Genomic DNA, 24527 nt, shown 5'->3' on the forward strand with positions numbered 1-24527 from the left:
TTTAGCCACTAGAGATTATGATTGTTCATTGAAAGTATTTGGCAAGAATTAGCAAAAGCAAATTCCTTCCACAGTGGCTTTTCAACTATTCCTGATTTTCGTGTTAGTCCATTTGTAGAGATTAATATTTTACGGGACACACACATGCACACATTCATATTTCAGGTGTAGATTTACCTGGTGAGAATGATTTGGAATGTCTGGTACCCAGCAATAAATGAAGTGAGTCTTGTTAGGCTCTGTTTACCCGAACCACCCACACCAACAAGCAGAGCATTGCCCCGAGGTGTTCTGATGATGCGCGATATCTGCAAGTGAATTCCGGGACAACGGTTAAAGTTGCAAATCTCGCATGAAGAAAAGTTAAAAGGAGGATAAGTAACAATGCTCGAGTGCGGGATGAATATTCTGAACAAAATTGTATGAACACTTGTACTGGCAGCAAGGCATTTCACTCCACAAAAATTTGTTTGTTTTTTACAATGATGCCTTGACAATTCCAATGTTATCAAATCTTCTTTCTTTCCTGCACCCCACCTCTCTCTCTCTCCCCCCAAAAAAAAAGCTGCTACAAAGTTGCTGAAGCAATAACTTCATTGTTACTGTTCATCTCAGGGACCCTATGACAAATAAACAGTCTTGAATCTTGAATCAAGAAGTTGGATGATCAACCATGATCATATTGAATGGCGGTTCAGGCTCGAAGGGCCTGCACCTATTTGCTATGTTTCTATGTCTATGTTTCTATGAATCTTGAATGATATTGCCAAGAGTGCAACATCCCTCCAGAATAACATTGAATATTAGTGTTGGTTTATGTGCTCTACAGTAGTCCTTCATCTCAGAATCAGAAGCAAAGGAGTGTTTTCAATGGGCCATGGCTGAATCTTATAGTAAAATCTAACATGCTACTTCCCAAATTGACATCAGTTTTAAACCTACATACTGTACAGAGCACAGGCTAGCAATGCATAGCTTTAAAACTAGGAGTGAATTATGTTGTGAAAGAAAATTCATCTGGTCTCACCTTGACCAGGTGAATTATGGCATCTTCAAAGAAGACCAAGTCCAGATGCCCCCCTCGTACTGTCTCGTTGTAAAGGAACATGAAAAGGTTCAGTCTCTCTTTTAAGACTTCCAAAGATTCCACAGCCTCATACACTTTCGGCATCTCATATTCTTTGTCCTCTGGTTCTGCTCCTGGAGAATAAATAGACTGATTTGGCGAGATGAGCAAAATAAGGTTGATTAAAATAAGTTTTTATTTGTAACGACAAACAGAATGTATAACACAACCACGTGCTGGGAAGCCAAATATCTTGAAGCTCCTGCTACACAGGTGGAGCTCGACTGAGGAACCAAAAGCTCGCGAGAACACATCCGCGATCACGTGACAGCACCAGCCTATAGCGAGGGTTCGCATTGCCTCAAGTCACCACTAGGTGCCACTACAGGAACCGCCCCCCCCCCCCCCCCCCCCCCAGAACCCGAGGTAAGGAACCGAGTGAGAGACTGAATGAGGGACACATCTGGCGGTACAGGTGGAACTGGCGGAACAGAATCAGCAAACGTTAAAGGTGCAGGGGATACAGGCACAACAGGTGCAACTGGGACGACCAGCGGACGACCTCTACACCGGGGTTGAGCCACCACCAACGGCTGTCAATATCCAGGTGAGCATGCTTGACGTGAGCGACTGAAACGATCTCCTCCCGACCCCCGACATCCAACAGAAAAGTTGCGACGCCGGGTCGCAACACCGGGAAAGGACCTTCATAAATCCGCTGCAGTGGTGTCTGGTGCGAGTCCCTGTGGAGAAATACAAATAAACAGTCCAGCGGCACATATACTGGAGCCGTCCCATGCCGAGAGGTTGGAACAGGAACCAGGCCGCCCACTTTCTCCCAGAGATTCGCCAAGACAGACGAAGCGGGCTCCAGTTGCCCTCGAGCCGCAGGAAGGAAATCCCCAGGTACCCGCAGCGGGGAGCCGTACAGGAGCTCAGCGGATGACGTGTCCAAATCCACATTCGGGGCCATGCGAATACCCAACAACACCCAAGGCAACTGGTTGACCCAATCCGGGCCCGTGAGCCGTGCCTTCAGTGCCGACTTCAAATGCCGGTGGAAACGCTCCACCAACCCGTTGGCCTGAGGGTGATAGGCGGTGGTTTAATGCAACTGCACCCCATACAGCTGTGCCTGAGCCGACCACTAAGCCGAAGTAAACTGAGCCCCTCTGTCAGTAGAGATGTCCTCAGGCACAACAAAACGAGCAATCCAGTGAGAGCTTGAGCACAAGACGCAACGGAGGTGTCGGCGAGCGGAATTGCCTCTGTCCACCTCGTGAAGTGATCCATGACAGTCAGCAGGTGGGTAGCACCGCGAGATGGCGGCAGTGAGCCCACAAAATCGATGTGGACGTGCTGGAAATGGCAAGAGGGAACCACAAAATCCTGCATTGGTGCCCGCACATGATGCTGGACCTTCAACATCTGGCAGGAAATACAGGCCCTGGCCCAGGCCGCGACCTGCTTACGAAGGCCCTGCCAGACAAACTTGTCTGCCACCAACGCAGAAGTTGCCTGGATGGAAGGGTGTGCCAGACCATGGATAGCATCGAAAACACGCCGTTGCCAACCCACGGGGACAATAGGGTGTGGTCTACTGGTGGACACGTCGCAGAGGACCGGCACCTCTACTGGACCGAAAAAGACATCGGTCAACGTCAACCCTGAGGCAGCTGTCCAGTAAACGTTCATTTCGCCTCCCTCAGGTTGCGCGGCGGCAAGCCCCGCATAATCCATACTGGGGTCCACAGCCGTCACAGCCGGGTCCGCAGGATGAGACTAACGTCCTCGACCAGGTTGGGCTTGCCAGCCACATGCTGTACATCGGTGGTGAACTCTGACACAAAGGCTTGGTGCCGTTGTTGACGAGCTGATCAAGGGTCCGACACCTTGGTAAAGGCGAACGTCAGGGGCTTGTGGTCCGTGAAGGGCTAGCCCTCTAGGAAGTATCGGAAATGGCGGACAGCCAAATAAAGGGCCAGGAGCTCCCGGTCGAAGGCGCTGTAACTTTGCTCCAGTGGTCGCAGACGACGGCTAAAAAATGCCGGCAGCCGTCGATTAACTGCTCAAGCACCCCTCCGACAGCCGGACCTGAGGCGTCCATAGTGAGGGCGGTTGGGGCAGCAGCCCGCGGGTGCACCAGCATGGTGGCCTTGGCCAACGCCTCCTTCGCGCCGTCGAACGCAGCCGCGGCCTCGTCATGCCACACGAGGTCCCGTGGCTTACCGGCGAGGCACTGAAACAAAGGCTGCATGATCCGGGCCGCCGCCGGCACGAAGAAGAGAAAATGGAACCACTTTTACCGCAATGTATCTCAAAGATAAAAAAAGTGTAGTGGCATTTGTGACCAGTCAAACGAATGATAAGAACTCAAGATACTCTGAAGTCGGTGATCCAATGGTGGGTTACATCCTGTGTGTGAATGAGCATGCAAATAGTGTCCTGACCTGTAGCTTCGGGTGGGTCACGCAGGAAATCTATAAAGAAGTTTTCAGTCTCTTCTGCACTCATGACACTCCTCATTTCTTCCCCAAATTCTTCAGCAGCCACATCCATCAGCGTTTTATTAAACCAGTCACAGTCCTCGGAGCTTGTAAAACGATCAGCCACTACTCGGGTACATTCGTGTTGCCAGAGCTTCAGAAGAATCTGTTTAAAACAATGTTTTCAACGTGTCATGTTCATGTAAGAGTTAAAATAAAGAACAATTGCATATCTTTCAAAATCTACTTCAAACTACTATAGTGTGCTGTTCTGGTTTCAGGAAGGATGAATGTGGAGGCTTTGGAGCGGGTGCAGAATAGGTTCACCAGGATGTTACCTGAATATTACATCAATTATAAAGAAAGCACATCAACGCCTCTACTTCCTGAGAAGATTACTGAGATTCGGTATGTCAGAGAGGGTTCTCTTGAACTTCTACATGTGTACGTCAGAGAGCATAGTGACTGGTTGCATCACGGCCTGGCTCAGCAACTTGAATGCCCAGGAACGAAGAAGACTGCAGAAAGTTGTGAACACTGCCGAGTCCACCACCGACTCTGACCTCCCCACCATCAAAGGGATATACCGGAGTCGCTGTCTCAGAAAGGCAACCAGTATTATCAGAGACCCACACCACTGTGGCCACACACTCATTTTATCCCTGCAATTGGGAAGAAGGTACAGGAGCCGGAAAACTGTTAATTTCATAAACTAGAAGCCATATCATAATGAGAAAGTTTAAAGATTTAAAAGTTACAAAATGAAATGCTTTCACCTTTCCCCTATTACACTAGCAAGGCTAACAGAAATGTTTTTGCCTTTCTTCAATAACACAGGCGAGATAACAGCACAACTATATGAATATTTTCCTTTCTGATATAAGCAATCAGAAGTATGTTCAGACAATGGTTCTTTCCCTCTGCTCTACTGGTTGCAATGCACAAACATTGGATCAACAAGGTCAAAAAACAAGAGTGCTTGAATCTGCAAAAAATAGCTTCTTTAGCATAACCATATATATATGGTCTAACCTTTCCTCTCTCAGAAGAACCTGTCAATCTTAACAGGCAAGAGGCTGTACAATGCTCTGTAAGATAAACTATTGCTGAATTGATGATTATTGGGGTATACATATATCTGATTGAACTACCTCTGTGTGTGGGGATAGAGTGAACCTATAGTCTGTATATTACGTACTGTAAGAGTTTACTGCCACACCTGTCTGGCGAAATAAAGGTTTTAACTACTTGATTACTAATTTTATCGTGTTTTTGTCTGTTTGAAGTGAAATGAACCTTAACAATTAAGGGGAGCGGGCGAAGCTTTAAAGAAGATGTATGAGGAAAGTTTTTGTTTACATAGATAGGTCCCTGGAAAGGAAGCTGGTGGAGGTAGATTTGGTCGCATTTAAGAGGGGGTGCATGGTATGAGAGTCATGTTTAAGATAGATATGTGAACATGCAGGGAATGATGTGATATGGATTATATGTAGGCAGATGGGATTAGTTTAATTTCACATCATGGTCGGTGCAGACATCTTGGGTCGAAGGGCCTGTTCCTGTGCTGCAATGTTCTATATTCTATGCTTCACAATCGATGCATTATCTTTCATACACAGTCACTGCTGACAAGCACAAGATCTATTTTCATACCAGTTCCACAATGACAATCTGATTAGACCACAGCTCATGCCTGATTGGCAATAATGGGGTTGAAGAAAACATTTTGGCCAAGACGTAGTTCTATTTTGAAAGTTAATTTTGCCATTGTTTCACATCAGATGACTTTACTTAACATGTGACATGAGAGGCAGCAGCTCTGAAAATGCAATATGCCCTGAACACGTTGATAATGTGTCTACCTAGAATACATGCTGAAGTTCTGGAGTAGGAACATAAAATTGCAATCTTCTGACACAAAGCTAAAGGGCCTGTCCCACATGGGTGTCATTTGCGCGTCATTTACGCGGCATCATTTATGCGTCACGACGCGTGGTGAGGCATGGTGGCATAGGCAGTGACGCCCCAGGATTTTGGGATTCATAAAATCTTCACGCGCCACCTGCGTGACGTGCAAATAGCGCCCAAGTGGGACAGGCCCTTCAGAGTTCACCTGTGTGGGGTCAACAATTTCTTGACCACGGTGCTGTATTCCATTTTGGAATTACTTGGAGTATACATGAGACCTAGGCTTCTTTAAGCTGACAAGAATATATACAGAGCTAGCATTCTCCACAAATGATTGGCAGCAGACTGCACTTTAACTTTCTCTGTTGAGAATGATCCCTTCTATTTCAAATGCTGGAGGAACTATGCTGAACAGTCAGAATCTGAAGAAGGGACCTGGCCGAAAACATCGCCTGTCCTTTCCCTCCACTTTGTGTTTCGCTCATGATTCCAGCATTTGCAATTCATAGCATCTCCAGGGAGTTGATTTAGTTGGACGAGAGAGAAAACAGACACTGGTGCCCAGGTCACCATCCACACAAGTCTACACACAAAATATTCAAATCTGAGGTGAAAAAATCCAAAAATTATGAATAAAACTAGCATATAGAAATGTGAGGAGCCCTGCTATTTGTATGAAAGGAAGGTAATGAAAGTTCTCACATTGAACATGCCCTTTAAGTATCATAGCACAGGAACAGGTCCTTCTTCTCATGATGTCTGTGCCGACCATGATGCAATTTAAAATATTTCCATTGCCTGTACATGTTCTATATCCCTCTATCCTCTAGCTGTTAATGTGCCCATCTAAATGCCCTTCATTGTCTCCACCACATTCCCTGGAACATTGCTCCTCTACATTCCATCTCACAAATCTCCTTTAACCTACCTCTTAAATGCCTTTGTGTTTGACATTTCCAGAAAAAGACTGGAGCAATGGTCTTCTCATCATTATCCCTCCTTGAACACATCCAATTTCTGTCCTATAGCAACTGCATTGGGATGCACCCTCTCCAATGTCCTATCCTTCCCATGCTAAGCCTTATGGCGACCAGTGTTTTTATACAACTGCAACATCACCACTCGTTTAGGCAAGTATGCATCTTTCCACTTACATTTGACCACCCAATGTGCATCACCTCACACGTGACCAGATTGAACTCCACATGCCACTTTTCCACCCATATTTCCAACTGATCTATATCTAGCTGTATCCTTCGACAATCCTCCTCACTATCCACAATTCATCCAATGTTTGTGTTGTTTGCAAACTTACTAAGCAGGCCACTTACCATTTCATCCAAATCATTTCTATTTATCACAAACAATTGAGGTCCCAGCACTGATCCCTGCAGAACACCAGTGGTCTTAAGTCAGAATACCCCTTCCTCCCCAACCCCAATCCAACTTTCTGATTTCTAAGGCAAAGCCAATTTTGAATCAAATCTACCAAGTAAGGTATCCATCCCTTAATTTTCTCATTCAGCCTACCATGAGAGACCTAGTTGAATACTTTCCTAAAGTCCATGTAGACAACATCCACTGCCCTCCCTTCATCAACAATCTTCGTCTCCTCCTCATAATGTGTGTAAGACATGAGCTCCCCATCACAAACCCCTACTGACTAAATTTAATAGGTCTTTGTTTTTGCAGATATGAATAAATCCTACTCCCAAGAAACTTCTCAATAATTTCCCTGCCATTGATAGGCACAGCAGCCGATGATATCTCCACATTTGCTTTGAAACACATCCCTTTGTTAATACAGAAAGCTTTACCTCTTTACAATGAATGACCTCTGCAGTGGTGATGAGCATGCCTTGCCAGATTCTGGAGAGGTCCCGTAAATTGAACACATAATGAAATTTTGCTGGTGTAGGAAGCATCTTTACTTTGACAAGTTGCCAGAGTTTGCGTGTGATGGGAACAAGTTGAGCTGCCAAAGCTGCAACCTCCTCAGTGAACCTCCGTTGCTTGCAGAAATGTCCCACTGCAATCACACCTGCACCCAATTGAAGACATCAACAGAGAAAACACAGCTACTTATTTAGGTGTGTTTTTGAAAGCAACATTTCTTAGCTTATAAAATAATGCACTCCCAAATTAATCCTAAATATTTAACAAAACATTTTAACCACTGACCACAATCAAACTCCACGGTCCCCTTTCACATTTCTAATCCTTGCTGTGAATGCAGACATTTGTTAATGAAACATAATTCTTATTGGTGGCATCGAGCATTTTTTGTCAAGTACTGCAAATCAATACATTCCTAACTTACCAAAGATTTTGTCAATGGAGATGTTTGAAGACAATGTACAATTAAATATGGCAAAATGCCTCTTCAGCCTTTGAGGAATATCATTCCGTCCTCCGCCAGGATGGATCATTGCAGCAATAAACTGCATGTCCACAATATGTGTGAACTCTCCTGGCTTCTCCAGGCTATAGAATCCATTCTGTTCTATCAGCTGCCTCAAAATTTCATTGGTCACCTGAGAGCATGATAAGATGTTGTGTTACCAATATTTTCCTGGTACCACTTTATTCAATTTCAGTTGTACAATACAAACTTTCAAATTCAACAATACACAAAAAATGTTCTCATCTCATTCTGTTGATCTATGACGTCTACTATCTGGAATTGGAATAGAACCACCAACCTCCCTTAAGCACTATTCTGACTGAGCAATACATGACTGCTCATTATCACCCTCTGGTTCGAAATCCTGGAGCACTCCCACCTCCCACCGCCTTGCCCCCAGCAGTATTTTTTCAAAGACAATTAGGTGGGACCCACACACAGGTCCCACAGCAGTCCGCAAAAATGAATATTAAAATCTGCAACAGTGATCACCAGGCATGTCTATCTTTGCAGCTGCAGAATGAGCAAACTACTTCATCCTATGTTAGATGAAACTTTGCTATCAAATGACAATGTCACATTTTAATGATTTTTCTCCTAATTTTAAATTCCTGGAGATGCCAGCTAAATATCATAGCGACGCAGTGGTGCTGGTTACCAATGGGAACGGTGACGGATGCACCACACATCTCTGTCCTGCAGTTCCTGCGGACTTCTGCCACTGGAAGTATAGGATTTTGGTGTGTGTGTTTTATCATCTTTCCTTACAATGCTATGTATGACAGTGATCACAACTTCTACTGAAGTGTGGATGGCCGTTGGCTCACTAGAAGCTCATCCGTCCTTTGACAGGCCTAGTTTTTGGTCCTGCTGGGGGTCCACAGCCCCCTCCTCACCTGGGGGAGACAGTTTAGCCAACCATCCAACCATGGAGCAGATAGCATGGGTTTACATGGTACCCGTGGCAAGGGGAACTCCCAGACCTGACCATGTGATATCATAGGTCAATTTCAACAACTCAAAAGATGAAGTTGACTTAATGCGCAAAGTCAATCTCTTGCTAAAAAAATGTAGTGATGGCATAACTGTAACGTGGTCATCACAGCTCCAACTTAGCCATATAATGGAAAATAACAATCTCATTTAACCTAATGCACTTATCATACAATCAATACAGTCAACTAGATAATTACCAGCTAATGCAAAGAATGACACCAGAGAAGTAAACTGATTGAATATTTGACTTACCTGATCACCCCACTCATTAACAATAGGCATGCTGATATCATCTATAAACACAGTCATTGTTTTTCCAGCTTGAGGTCCATAAACATTTCCCATCCTTTTGTCCACATAACTTTCAACAGTTCTCTGGTTAAAAAGTCAAGGTACATAGATTTAAACTGAAATTTGAAATTTCTATTCCACTCTTAGGTTGCTTAGAATGTTATCAATCTGAAACCCATCAAAAATGCAAAATTCCATTTTGCATATTTCAACTGGAACACGCTCCAGATTCCAGTATCTGCAGGCTCATGCGTGTCCATTTATCATGGATCAATCCTCTTTGGAAATATCCATCTATTCTCTGGCTCAGACGGCAGTGGAGGCCAATTCTCTGGATGATTTCAAGAGCGAGTTTGATAGGGCTCTTAAAGATAGCGGAGTCAGGGATATGGTGAGAAGACAGGAATGGGGTACTGATTGTGGATGATCAGCCATGATCACATTGAATGGCGGTACTGGCTCGAAGGGCCGAATGGCCTACTCCTACATCTATTGTCTATAAACTTAAAAAAGATGCAAGGGAATGAAATCAGAGAGGAATGACATGGCAGTCATTGATTCAGCAAGTTACATGAATTTCATTTGAATTACATCTGTCTTTTAATTCATTCCTGTTTTCCATAAGTTACACTTCCTTCAACAAGAACTGTAGTTCATCTCCTTATCACAGAAGGAGAGGGACATTAATGCAAGAATATGAAGAAATGTGGTAGCTTTACAGTCGCTTTAGCAAAAAGATCATCAATAAATATAATAGTAATAGTAATAGATGTAATAGATCATCAATAAATGTAATGTTCAATATTATCTCAGTATCTTCCTCACTCTCTAAGATACCAAAAATAATTGACAAATTAAATAATTATTTTTTTGTTATGTGTTAAATAGCTTGCAGCAATAATAGGCATATTTCGTAATCTTCTTTAAAACAGCCCCTCCAGACTTTTCTATCAATCAACAGATGGTCCCATGAAGCAATCTTTCAAGTGCTGACACTACTAAAATAACTGGCCATGGAACACATGTTTCAAATATGGCAACATTAATTCATTTATTTGTTACTCTTTACCTGAAACATGAGAGGTGTAGTGGCTGAGGAAAAATTAAGGCTCTTCTGCAGGTGAGTCTCAGTATTATATTTGGATAGGTAGCTTTTTATGATGACTGTCTTAGCAGTTCCTTGTTCGCCAGTCAAAAGTACACCCTGTGAAAAGAAATCAATGAAAGTCATAATTGTTCAGAATTTCCTCGCAGACTCCGAAGTGAAAAGACCGATAGAGGATTAAGAAATGAACTATATGCTGGAAATGGCAGGCCTCCCCCTGGAAGAGGAGTAATTTTTCCTGGAAAATGACAAAAAGGGCAGAAATTCATAAATGAAAATACTTGACAACATAAGGAAAATGGTTTGGCTAGCTTGCTTCCCAAGTCAAAATTCCCACAGTTTCCATCTCCAGTGGCCTTGATATTGAAATTAAATTTAGATTCACGACATGAAAAGATTCGATTGGGACTCAAAAAAGACCAGAGGTAAGAATTGAAAACTCCCAAGGTAACAATGCAGCATGTGGTTTTACATTGACTTTCATCACGTTGTGTTTTGCCTGACCTACTCAGTTCTTCCAACACTTCATGTTTTGCTCTGTCCATTCCTTCCACTGATGCTGCCTGAGCGGCTGAGTTCCTTCAGTACTTGTGTTTGCTGTCTGTCCATTCCCTTCACCGATGCTGCTTGACCCACTGAGTTTCTTCAGCGCTTTTGTTTAGCGCAAATTTCCAGCATCTGCAGTTCCTTGTTTCTTTCTCTATCTTTATAAAACTTCAGCTGCATTCTCAATAGTGTTGATCAGCCACCCTCCTCCCTTAAGTGCTACTCCCAAAAACGATTTATGTAGATGGACTTGAACCATCCAATCTCTTGATGCAAGATCAGAAGCAAGGATCAGTGGTGGTTGGTGTTGTAGGAACATTAACCTTCCTTCTATGGCAATGAAGCAGGGAACTATTATACTGCTTCTGATAGCAGGCTTGGCAGTCACCAAAATTGTTGTAGAATTTTAAGTTTTCTAATGTCTCTGACATTCAAAGGCATTTAAATGATAAAATATGAAGCTCAGATGATTTAAAAATATTATATTAAATAATATAATTAAAAAAAATTATATTAAAATTAAATGCAAAAATAAAGTTAGGCATAATGCACTGAGAAATAAATAAAAACATTAAAACTGAACAAAAACATTTGTTAATGAATGAACACAACTTCTAATCTTGATGTGCGCTGCCACACTATCATCTTTGAAATCAACAGACTTCATAATTCTTTCAATATGTTCTCTCATATGTGAGCTATATTTAGCATGATCGTCCAGGCATCATGAAGGAGATGAAAACTTTAATTTCATTCAAGAGCGATATGAAGACAGCAGAAGAATGATAGGAGCAGAGGGAGATAGTATGCAGGGAACAGGGTGCAATGTTGTTCAGTTGGGGGAAATATAGAATACATCATATCTGTTGAAAATCCCAAACTGCCAATGCTGGAAATCTGAAATAAAATTTGAAAATGCTGAAAAGAGTAATGTCTGTAGAGAGAGAATCAGAGTTAATGTGTCAGATGAATGAACTTTCAACAAAACAGGTTAGTTTTAAGTTGCAGGGAAGGAAGAAAGTGGAAAGAATAAAGGTTGGAGAACAAGATCATCCTGGTTACACAGTTCTATTGGTGCTATCTAGTTAGACACATTGGAGAAACAAAACACAGAGTTGGTGGCCACTTTGGAGAACATCTCCCTACAGTCTGCAAGAATGGCACTGAGCATCTCGCCACCAATCACTTTAATTCTTCATCCCATTTCTACTCTGAGCATTCTTTCTTCATTCTTAATGCAGCTGATTCAGCAGGTCACAAAATTAGCTTGAGGAATAGCACCTCATCTTTTGTCTGGGTACACTGCGTCTCTTGAAACTCAAACTTAATTCAACAATATCAGATAAGGAACCCAAAACATTATCTGTCCATCTCCCTCCATTGATGCTGCTTGACTGGCTGAGTCCCTCCAGAATTTTTGTCTTGCTCAAGGTTCCAGCAACAATGAGCTCCGTGTTTCCAGCTTTTTTCTTCCACTTCTGATATAAAGTCATCCAGACACTTAGTTTTTCTCCCTTCGCAGATGTTGCCCGACCTGCTAGTTAATGTATTTCCAGAATTCTCTTTAGTTTCCAGTTTTCAGCAACTGCTGTATTTTGATCTCACAGTTCCAGCAGGTTATTTTAATTTATTCTCTGTCTCTAACTGATTTCACACATCAAATAACTGGATTCCACCAAAAGCATTATATAACTATGACAATCTTGGTTTCTTCTTTATCACATACACTCCCTTTGTTCTCCCCATCGCTTCCCGTCTCTGCAACTTCAAATCCATTTATTTTCTCACTTTACAGGTTCCCACGAATGGTTGTTGACTTGAAGTGTTATATAAACATAGAAACATAGAAAATAGATGCAGGAGTAGGCCATTCGGCCCTTCGAGCCTGCACCGCCATTCAATATGATCATGGCTGATCATCCAACTCAGTATCTTGTCTGTACCTGCCTTCTCTCCATACCCCCTGATCCCTTTAGCCACAAGGGCTACATCTAACTCCCTCTTAAATATAGCAAATGAACTGGCCTCAACTACCTTCTGTGGCAGAGAATTCCAGAGATTCACCACTCTCTGCGTGAAAAATGTTTTTCTCATCTCAGTCCTAAAAGATTTCCCCTTTATCCTTAAACTGTGACCACATGTTCCGGAGTGTTCTTGCACAGTTGCTGTCTGACCTACCAAATAATTCCTCTTCATTCTGTTTTTACCTCAGACTGAGTAATATTGTGATTTTTAACCAGTATTAATCTCCTATGAACTATGGTGTTTACTTTCCTATATTATGTTTAATTATGACAAACCAATTAATAGTATGGACTATGTAATAGTTTTAAATACCTTGTGCTGTTTAGCAACAATATCAATAAGAAAACTTGTCCTGACATTGTCAACATTTGGCACAAGGATCGATCCATATTCTGGAATGGCGTTTAGCGGATAAATGTACTCCTCCACTTGCGTGCTCCAGTGTAACCAATTCCCTGTGGTGCACAGAAACATGGAAATAAAGAAAATAGGAGCTGGAGTAAGGCATTCAACCTCACAATTCAACACAAATTATGACAGGTATCCAAATCCAGGACACTGTTCCTGCTTTCTTCTCATTATGTTAGCCAGAGGATGAAATCAAACTTCTTTGCTAATACTGTATAGTCATTAACTTGTGTGGCAGAAAATTCCACAGTTCACCTTTCTTTGGATGAAGACATTTCTCCTCATCTCAGTCCTGAATGACATATCCCATATCCACAGGTTGTGACTCCTAGTTCTAGACTTCCCAACCATCAGGGACACCCTTCCTCCATCCAGAATATTTAGTCCTGTCAGGACTTTCTAAGTTTCAATGAGGTTACTCATTCTTTTAAACTAACAAATATAAGCCCAATTTCTCTTCATACATCAGAACTACCTTCACTGCATGAGTAGCCTTTTTCAGATAGAGAGATTATCTCACCAAAGCCCTGAATAACTGTAGTAAGACATCCCTGCTCCTGTACTAAATCCCTCACTGTAGGGAGGGCCGAATGACCTACTCCTGCTTTTTCCGCACTTGCTGGAATATTAGAAGTAACTCACCATTGGGGTCCACGAGGTAGTCAAACATTGTTTCTTCATCACCAAGGTAAGACATTTCGGGCATATCTAATTTGATAGAAGCATGATTTCTCAGCCAATATTCCATCTTTCTTTTATCATCCAACTCTAGAGTGGCACCAATACTCCACATGAGGCCAAAGGTAAACAGCCGTTCCAGTCTCTTCTGATTGAACTCGCCAGACTGCTCCTAAAAATGTTGAGCGCCATAATACATTGAGACTGGTTTCCATTTAAAAAGAAACCCACAAATGTCCACAAATTGTAAAAAATTGAGGTGACCAGGAGGGTTGCCAACACTGTAGCTAATCCAATTTAAAATCCCAATCACCTGTAATACCTATTAACAAAAGAATTAATAGACTTCTGTTGTAACAAAGAAACTAAACATCTATTGAGATAATTGCATTATAGTGTGCAGAGAGCAATAAACAGATATTGATTTACCATATAAGAATATTCAATGGTAAGTGATAACCTACTAAGGAGATACTGCACCTTTGGTGGTAGAAGACCTTCCAACATGTTAATACTTTGCATAATGACAAAGGCTTCAAGCATTTCCATCTTTTGATTTAAGGACTGTATGCTAAAACGATAAAGCTCTGGGAAGACCGTTTCATACAATGCCTTGAGGATTTGAGCTTCATGATGTGAACGTAACATTAACCAGCTCTGTGAAAAGCAGAGAAAAGCTTAAGGTCATAGTTTCCCCTTTATTCCTGTATCAATCAGAAAATAAAATCTCCTAACAACCATCCATACGTGCAGAAGCTCCATTATTATTACAGTTGGTCCAATTTCACAGAGTTTTGTACAGTAAACAATGACATAAGAATAAAGATTATCATTGTCAACCTTTCAATTATTTGTACTTAAACTTGCACGGGCATTTTTGTATTTTCACATTACATCTGAATGATAAGCTGTGTACGTTTAGTATAAACATAAACATGACCAAATTTTGCATCGTTCTATTTGCATCTTCAAAAGGATTTTCTGATTAGTGTTCAAAGTAGTCACTGACCTCCAAAATAGGCCTCCAGTCAAGTACAGAGGCACTCATGTACACCATCCCATTCCGAGAGACAGTGGCCGGAGAAGCATTGTCAATGTTATGAGGCTCAAAGACTATCTTGCAATTTGAGGCCATTGGGATACGATCTCCATTTGCCAAAGTAAGAGTCTTATTGTCATCAAGGACGGAATTAAGATTTTCTATCCAAATAGCATCCACAGGTCCGTCCAGTACCAGCCAAATATGCTCACCTACAGCACACACAGCGTAGAGTTAAATGATCAGGTCTCTTAACAATCTCACCAATAGCACAGTAAAGCAAGTTGCTGGAATCATTAAAATAATCTTAAATATGGATGCTGGATTTTTTTAACTGAGGAAATATTTGTGCTGATAATGCCTGAGATAGGATAGTAATCTTTTTAGAAATTAATGCTTTTCATCTCCTTATGCAAAATTAAATAAGAGCATAAGAAATGGAAGCAGGAGTTGGCCTTTCATCCCCTATGTCTGTTCTCCCATACAATTTGCTCTTTTATCTCTTGGGGCGGCACAGTAGTGCAGCAATAGAGTTGCTGCCTTACAGTGCCAGAAACCCAGGTTCAATCCTGACTACAAGTGCTGTTTGTACAGAGTTTGTACCTTCTCCCTGTGACCGCATGGGTTTTCTCCGGGTGCTCCGGCTTCCTCCCATATTCCAAAGACGTTCAGGTTTGTAGGTTAATTGGCCTCCATGAAATTGAAAATTGTCCTTAGAGCATAAAATAGTGCTAAAGGTAAGGGGTGATCGCTAGTTGGCACAGACTCCGTAGGCAGAAAGGCCAGTTTCCGTGCTGTAACTCTAAAGTCTAAAGTAAAGTCTAAATCTCAGTGTCATTTCCTGATACTAACCTTATATCCCGCATCCAAAATCTATCAATCTTTGCTTAGAGTAATTGAGCCTCCACAGGCCTCAGAGTGAAGAAACTTCTCAGATTATATCTGAACGCTTAACTTCTTATTTTCAGACCGAGACTCCTTGATTTAGGCAGCATAGCCAGAGAAACAGCTTTCCTATATCAACCCTATCAAACCCTATAAGAATTCAGTGTATTTCAATGAGATTGTCTTTCATTCTTCTTAATTCTAGAGTTTAGATGTGGTCTGCTCCATTTTTCTCCACAGAACAAAGCCAACCACCAACCCCGATATCCACAAAATCGACATGGAGAGCAGAGTCAGCCCATCTTGCTCAGTTCCATAACAGATGCTGTTTGTTTTCAATGGTTCTCCCTCTGCCACATGACTTCTCTGGAGTGATGGGGTAACCAGGTTTCACTGGTGATATGAACACGATAAGGGCAGATACAGGAACTGGAAGGTTCAAACCACAGCTACACTTTTGCAAGACGTTCTAGGTAAATGGGATTGGACTAAAGTTTCAGTGACTCCTTTAAGTGATCTCACGAGAGGAGACAGGACTGCACTGTCCACTAGATGTTCTGTTTTTCTGCATTCTCTGCACTGATACCACTGCTAAGGAGCATGAGGACAACGCTGTCTGAAAAATATGAGGTCTATGGGATGATATGTGATCACGATCAGGGTCTATAATTACAATTTTCCTTGGATAAAGTAGAAACAATTTGTCAGCTGGTTAAGTCTTTCATGCTTCACGCTGGTGGGAAGCACTTTATTCAGTTTCCTACGACATTCACTCACCTTTCTTGGCCTTGAGAGTTTTTCTCCACAATACTGAAAATATTCCGTCAGTCCAGTCATTGGTGGCTACATCCAAACGGCCAAACATCTGAGCGGCAGTAATCGCTTTGGGGTTCATTCGCATCTCTCTGTGAGGTTGACCACACTCTAGGTAGCAAACGGAACAGAGTATCCTCAAGTACTCTTCCGACAGTGCTGGTAACTAGCATACAGGTAAAATAAAGCTGGTATGACTGACGGACATCATTAATAGAAGCTAACTCTCTTCCATTGGGTCTGAAGGAGGATCTCGACCTGAAATGTCACCCATTCCTTCTCTCCAGAGATGCTGCCTGTCCCCCCGCTGAATTACTCCAGCATTTCGTGTCTATCTTCAGTTTAAACCAGCAGTTCCTTCCTACACATCTCTACCATTGGGGATTGGATTCAATTTCAGACCATGTTGATGTGTCCGGAAATCTCTTCTTTTTGCCAAACATAAAAAATCAGAGTTGATTTGAGTGAAAAATGTTGACTTTGTCCCATTCTGCATCCATGCAGCACTATCCTTTAATCCAATTGGTTTTACTTTTGATAACTCTATTCTGGTAATCTTTCCGATTTAGTATAAGCTGTTAAACTCATTTTCTTTGATATGCTGTATGAATCTTTATGGTGCCTTTACAGTGTGATGCTAAACAGGTTTTCTGAACATTCCTATTTCTGATTAGTATTGTAGTAAACATCTGTAAGAATCAAATAGTGTTTCCAAATGTGTTCTTTTATGTTTTAGAGTCTCAAAGTTCGACAGGAAAATATAGATAAACCTGGGAACCGTCTAACAAAGCTTCCCACAACAGGGGTTAATGGCAATATGGAGTATAGCAGTACTCTGTTTAAAGGTGATATGAACTTTCACAAACTATATTCTGCACTCCATCTTCCCCTTTGTTCTACCCATTGTACGATGGTATTTATGTACGGTATATCTGGTTTTCGCTGTACCTCAGTACACGTGACAATAATAAACCTAAACCTAACACTTTCCCGACCTAAAGCTTTCCTGCACACTGCTCAAGGCTTTTTTGCCTGTGTATTATTTTCCCAATTTAATTGCATCAGTGTTGAAATTGTTCTGTGCAAGATTAGGTGACAAGTTAAAACTTGTTTTTATAGAATTCATGGAACCATATGGCATAAAAACAGGCTGTTCGACGAGAGACCATTTTGAGGAAAGAAAGTATGTTGCAAATCATGATACATGCTTGAGCAAGTATAAACCACAAATTGCACAGCAGGTAGACACTAACACCACCATATTTATAATTGAGTCATTGCACCAGCCTGCATTAACACTTCAGTTTCCACTGATTATTTTTCTAAATTAATGTGCATTGTATTGCTCATAATTGCTACACCAATTTTTAGCTGGTTGTTAATATATTAAATCCTACCTGTCATTGCCTTCATGAGGGTGTGAATACAAGTCGTTTTTCCAGCACCACTTGGACCCAACGTCATCATACCATGTCGTACGCGCTGAGTTTCAAATAACTGAATAACCTTCAGTTTCCAAGCTACATGTTTCACTAAACCTCCATCGTCAATCTGATAAGAAAGTAGATGGTACTTGAACAATTCCTGTGCCGCAATAGTATTTATTTTCACTTCTTAAATACTTAAAACCCTGCAGTAAATTATTTCTCCGAGTTTGTTCCCTTCTCCAAAGTTACAATTACAGTCTGTCCATTTGGTAGTAGAGTCACAGAGTCGTAGAGTGATACAGTGTGGAAACAGGCCCTTCGGCCCAACTTGTCCACACCAGCCAGCATGTCCTCGCTACACTAGTCCCACCTGCCCACGTTTGGTCCATATCCCTCCAAACCTATCCTATCCATGTACCTGTCTAACGGTTTCTTAAATATTGGGATAGTCCCTGCCTCAACTACATCCTCTGGCAGCTTGTTCCATTCACCCACCACCCTTTGTGTGAAAAAGTTACCCCTCAGATTCCTATTAAATCTTTCCCCCTTCACCTTAAACCTATGTCGACTGGTCCTCGAACCTATGTCCTCTGGTTCTAGTAGTTCTCTGTATTGTTTAAAATCCCCCCCATGCCCTTATGAACTATTTGAATTTAAGTGAATTATCAATACCTGTTTGTCAATTGCTGCTTCAAACTCTAGATATCTGGCCTTATCCAACCGGATGCCAGGAAACAAATCCTCTATCAGGCTAAGGAACAGTGGTTCATCCTCATCAATCTGGAAACAAGTATCAGAAAGTGAGAATGAGTGATATCTTGCTTTAATAACATATGCACAAGTCCTGTGATTAATAAGAATAGTATCACATTAGATAATGCCGCATCAAATAGGAATACAAACTGAAGGCCATTTGCCATTAGGGGCATTCAGCAGAATAATGAGATGCAAGCAGAAGCCTCCACGTGGCGCATCCTGGGCAATGCTGGCGACGGAAATTGTACCACAGTGACTGACTGAAGTAGCCGATTCTGTCAACCATCACTGACCGACCGGAACGACGTGATATAGAAGCTGGCCGGACATGAGGAAGAAGAAGAAGCAGAAAAATACAGAAACAAAAGTTCAGTTGTTAATGAATGTTTTCTTGCACCAGACGGGGAGAAACCTTTTCTGCATAGTTACAAATATACAGTGAAATATATAGATTTGAACCTATTAGAAACATCGAAACATAGAAAATAGGTGCAGAAGGAGGACATTTGGCCCTTCGAGCCTGCACCACCATTCATTGTGATCATGGCTGATCATCCACAATCAATAACCTGTGCCTGCCTTCTTCCCATATCCCTTGATTCCGCTAGCCCCTAGAGCTCTATCTAACTCTCTTTTAAATTTATCCAGTTCATTGTGGCAGAGAATTCCACAAATTCACAACTCTCTGGGTGAAAACGTTTGTTCTCATCTCAGTTGCTCAATGGCTTCCCCTTTATTCTTAAACTATGGCCCCTGGTACTCCCCCAACAATGGGAACATTTTTCCTGCATCCAGCTTCGCCAGACCTAGGAACATATTTGCACAAAAAAACTGTTCAGAAATGTCATATATATTAAATTGTTCCCAGAATATTTTTGCACGAAAATATTATAGCATACTCTCCATTTATCCAAGGTGCTCACTTGTTTTCCCCACAAACTCCCTTCGTGTCGCCTCCACCTCCGCAACTTACCACTACCCAACATTCATTGATATAAACAATTATTCCCTTTCTTCAGATTTCATACGGAGTAGTGACAGATGGAATTTAATCCAGACTGGTACGAGGTAATGCATCCGGGAAATCAAATTCTCTTAGGATGTATATAGTAAGGACTTTGGCAGCATAGATGTACGGAGAAACCTTGGGCTGCAAATCCAAGTGGCAATGCAGGTGGATAAGGTAATGAGAGAGACATTTGGTATGCTTGCCTTTGTCGGCTGAGACATTGAGTATAAGAGTCGGATCATCAATGTTGCTTTTGTACAAAATATTGATTAGACCAGTAATATGAGCATAGCTCTGGACATCACACTAAATGAAGAATATGGTATTGATAGGGAGAATGTGGAAGAGATTCACCAGGTTGCGATGAATGAAGGACTGTAGTTATAAGGAGAGATTAGATAGGCTGGGTCTATTCTTATATAAGTTTACAAAATTACTGGGGGTATAGATAGATGTCATTTTCGAGGTATTGGGGTGTCGAGAACTAGAGAGCATGGTTTAAGATGAGTGGGTAGAAACCTAAAGGAGATGTAAGGGGCAGAAGGCGGTGAATATTTGGAATGAACTGCTTGAGGAAGTAGTGGTTACAATGTTTAAGTAATATTTGTACAGATACTTGGTGAGGAAAGGAATGGAGTGGAGCTGATGCAAGAAAATGGAATTACTTGGTAAAACGGTCAGCATGAACGAGTCTATTTTTTTTGCTCAGGACCTCACATACGGCACAACCTTTCAATTTTTACACACATTTCTACTTCACTCTCAAATTAAACGCTTCAGGACAATTTTCTCCCAACCCACAAGCCATGGTTTTGGCAAGAATCATCAAGAAATCCTCTTTAACTGTGACGCACCATACTTCCTTTATATCCGTAATTGCTTTGCTCAAGTGAATTGACCATTCCATCTCCTCCAACATTGCTCCCAAGGGCCTGCTCCACAGTAGGCATATCAATTGATCACACATTGTCAATTCAAGATCATAGTACATTTGTATTTGAAGCAGAAAAACGATCTTATAAAATATAAAGGTAACAACTTCCTTAAACTCCAATTAAAACAAATGACTAGCAAAGTGGATAACCAGTTTGGAGAGGTTCATGTCTCGAAGGACTCCCATAACGATCGTAGATTCAGTATCTTCAGGCCTGGCTCGCTTTGCAGCTCCGAGAGTCCGTAAAACAGACAAAATATTGCGGAGTCCAAAATCATAATGCACCTGAAACCAGACAGTGACAACCATGAGGTCCAGAAAGCTTGTCGTGAATTTTAATAAACAATCAGTTTCTTGATCTGAGTTTTGGAGATTTTTTAAATATGTCTAAATTTTGATGAATTCTACTTTGATCAAAAGCAAAACTGCAAAAGCTGGAGAAAACTCTGCAAAAACTCTGGTTCAAAATCGTTAATTTCCCCATAAATATGCCTTCTCCTGATAGTTCATATGAGATTAATAAGACGTGATCATTCCATCTCAGAGGGCACCATCACCTTTTGCGTCTGCGTTCATGTTATTATCTCGTCTGGAATCTTGCCAACTGCTCACTGGTCGAGTTATAGATTTGTCTCTTTGACCATTCTTGAAAAGTTGGCAACTGTCCAGTTCTGTAGCACAATCCTCGTGCTCTCAATTTACCTTACAACATAGGTGGCTATCCAGTCCACAAAGTCTACGATAATTCTCGGAACATTCTCAACAATCCCATTCCACTATATACTTCCCTGTAATTCTATCCCTCTCAGATGCTCTTCCAATCTTCCCAGATTCCCCTGCCATCCATGAACTCTTTTATAGTAGCTATTTAACTTACCAGCACATCTCTGGATGTGCAAGGAAACTGGAGTGCCCTGGGGGAAATCCATTCAGTTGTACGAAGAATATACAAATTCCACACAGACTGTACCCAGGGTCAAGACTGAACCCTAATCAAAGGACCTGTCCATCAATAACACTAATTGCTGTGCTATTGCGCCATACATTTCTAAAAATATCTTATGTTTCAAGTTCAAGTTCACATTTATTGTCACATGCACCAATTAAGATGCAGTGATATTTGAGTTACCATACAGCCATACAAGTAAAAAGAACAGAATACACAATAAATTTAACATAAACATCCACCACAGTGGAATCATCATTTCTCACTGTGATGGAAGGCAATAAAGTTCAGTCATCTTCCTCCTTTGTTCACCCGTGGTGGTTGGGGCCTCTGAACGGGGCCGTTGCCGATGATCCACTATTCGTGATGATTGAAACTCCGGCGTTGAGACGGATCGAACACTCCACGGCATGGAGCTCCGGAGTCAGCCTTTTCTTACCGGAGACCACGGCTTCACGATGTTAAAGTGCAAAGGCCCCGTGGTCGGAGCACTTCCACAGCGATCCTTGGCAAAGGATCGCTCGCTCCGCGAAAGTAAGTCCGCGCCTTGCTAGCGGCTTGAAGCAACGGGTCAGTCTCCAGGAAAGCCCGCACCAATGCAGTTGTTAGGCCGCAAAGTGGGGGGGGTGGGCGATGGAGAAAGATCGCATCTCCGTCAAGGTAAGTGACTGAAAACAGTTTCCCCCTATTCCCCCCCCACCCCCCCACATAAAAACATACACACTAAAAATAACAAAAAAAGTCAAAATAACACAAAGGCTGCTGGCAAGGCTGCCATCTCAGCACCACCTGGTGGTGATATCAGAGGTATTGTTATTTCCTTTCAGTCTTCCTTTGATAAGCTCAGGTACATACTGTAACATCAGTACCACATCTTCGTCATTGGCTATCGTCTAATTGCTCCAACCCTTCCTGTTGTGCTCATTTGTTCTCACCACTGCAGTTTCTTGTGAAAGTCAAGGCATGAGACTCAGTGTTTCTGCCATTTCTTCATTTTTCACCGTTTTCAATCATGGCGCAAATAGGAATGGAATGGAGCTGATGCGAGAAAATTGAATTACTTGGTAACACGATCAGCATGAACGAGTCTATTTTTGCTCAGGCCCTCACATATACGGCACAACCTTTCAATTTTTATACACATTTCTACTTCACTCTCAAATTAAAACCTTCAGGACAATTTTCTCCCAGCACACAAGCCATGGTTTTGGCAAGAATCATCAAGAAATCCTCTTTAACTGTGATGCACCATACTTCCTTTATATCCGTAATCACTTTGCTCAATTGAATTGACCATTCCATCTCCTCCATTCCAAATAGAGCTGCTGCCTCGCAGCACTTGAGACCCAGGTTCGATCCCAACCTCGGGTGCTGTCTCTGTGGGGTTTGCATGTTCTCCCTGTGAGTTTGCCCATGCAGCACGTCCCCCCTCTCCACGTCGCTGATCGATCCAAAAGAACAGCAGGGCCGTTACAGTTTGGCACCAGCGCCGTCGCAGGAGCTGCCAGAGCGAGGTTGTACACAACGACGAACTGCCTTAGGGGCTCCGACTCCGGAGTTTCTTGAGGTTTACTCCAGGAGCCTTTTCCATGACTGGATATGGCCACAAGGCAGGTTTTAGTCTGTGAGTTTGCATGTTCTCCCTCGTGGGTCTCCCCCAGGTGCTCTGGTTTCCCCCAACATCCCAAAGACGTGTGGGTTTGTGGGTTAATTGACCTCAGTAAATTGCACTTTGTGTGCAGGGAGTGGATGAGAATGTGAGATAACGTACAGCTAGTGTGAATGGGTGATTGATGGTTGGCGTGGACTTGCTGGGCCTGTTTCCATGCTGCATCGCTAAACCTATTGGCATTAATTTCTTTCACTCATCTTGCTAAATTTTAAGGTTTCCCTTTCGCCAGTTTAGTTTATTTATTTGATTCATTTGTTTCCCCTCCCTACTTACACCCTTCTATTGAAATTATTTTGCATTATTATGATTGGGATGGGCTGCTTGTGTTAATATTTCTTGTTAAATCTCACTTTAATTTCTTTGCCCAAACAAGGGCCACAAGATGCTCCTACACCGCTTTACTCACTATGGAGAAACATGCCACCTATTCCAAGAGCTCAGACTGGCCCACTAACCTGTTTGGAAAGCTGCTCCTCACACAATTTGTACAGCGTAAAGAACTTGCAAGCAAGGGTGACATTGTCTATGAATCCACAGCTTGCCAGCTTGACACGGATGATAATCTGGCGATCAGGCACCATCATTGCCACTGACCGGAAATTAATCTTGAGGTTTTCAGGAAGTTCCTGTCTCCCAGCATAACCTGGATTCTATTAAGTGAAAGAAAATCGTTCATATGAACTAAATCGGAAATGATATTTCCAGATGAATATTTAAGTATATTGCATTCAATGGTCAAAAACAGACAACTTTAAAATACAAGTGTGCTTTGGTGTTGCTTTACTATTGTCACCTGCATCAAGATACAATGAAAACCCTTGTTTTGAGTAATTAACAGGCAAAGCGTACCCTACACAAGAGCACATCAGGGAGAACAACAGGGAAAACAGTTACAGAAAAAGTGCTGATGCAAAATAAACATCCAAATGGACACCACAAGGTAGAATGGATGATCAGGAATTAACCCTTATCATATAACCTGTCTTCTCAAGAGTACAAGGGAATCTGGTGGCAAGTACTTTTGCTGTTTGAGTTCCTATACTTGACAAACATCCATCTCATTTAAAAGAGAGCAATGGATTCAATTGCACCCATGCACTTATCGACATGCCTGGTACCAATAGGTGTGTTTG

The 24527-nt window shown here is 42.0% G+C and overlaps 1 protein-coding gene across 1 annotated transcript in view; it reads right to left on the reverse strand.

Moving 5' to 3' along the window:
• Nucleotides 1-24527, reverse strand: part of LOC129705497 (dynein axonemal heavy chain 5-like) — a 128142-nt gene that overhangs the window by 39593 nt on the left and 64022 nt on the right. Inside the window, exons 34-48 of the mRNA XM_055649085.1 lie at nt 23850-24044; nt 18750-18857; nt 18048-18201; nt 16615-16761; nt 14923-15164; nt 14343-14570; nt 13878-14085; nt 13140-13282; nt 10221-10355; nt 9113-9235; nt 7781-7994; nt 7278-7501; nt 3517-3718; nt 1028-1200; nt 178-308 (exon numbers count right to left, since the gene is read on the reverse strand). Coding sequence (XP_055505060.1) covers nt 178-308; nt 1028-1200; nt 3517-3718; nt 7278-7501; nt 7781-7994; nt 9113-9235; nt 10221-10355; nt 13140-13282; nt 13878-14085; nt 14343-14570; nt 14923-15164; nt 16615-16761; nt 18048-18201; nt 18750-18857; nt 23850-24044 — 2627 coding nt within the window. The remainder of the gene's footprint in view (nt 1-177; nt 309-1027; nt 1201-3516; nt 3719-7277; nt 7502-7780; nt 7995-9112; nt 9236-10220; nt 10356-13139; nt 13283-13877; nt 14086-14342; nt 14571-14922; nt 15165-16614; nt 16762-18047; nt 18202-18749; nt 18858-23849; nt 24045-24527) is intronic.

Source organism: Leucoraja erinacea, chromosome 17 (assembly GCF_028641065.1).
Source record: "Leucoraja erinacea ecotype New England chromosome 17, Leri_hhj_1, whole genome shotgun sequence".
Lineage (NCBI taxonomy): Eukaryota > Metazoa > Chordata > Chondrichthyes > Rajiformes > Rajidae > Leucoraja > Leucoraja erinaceus.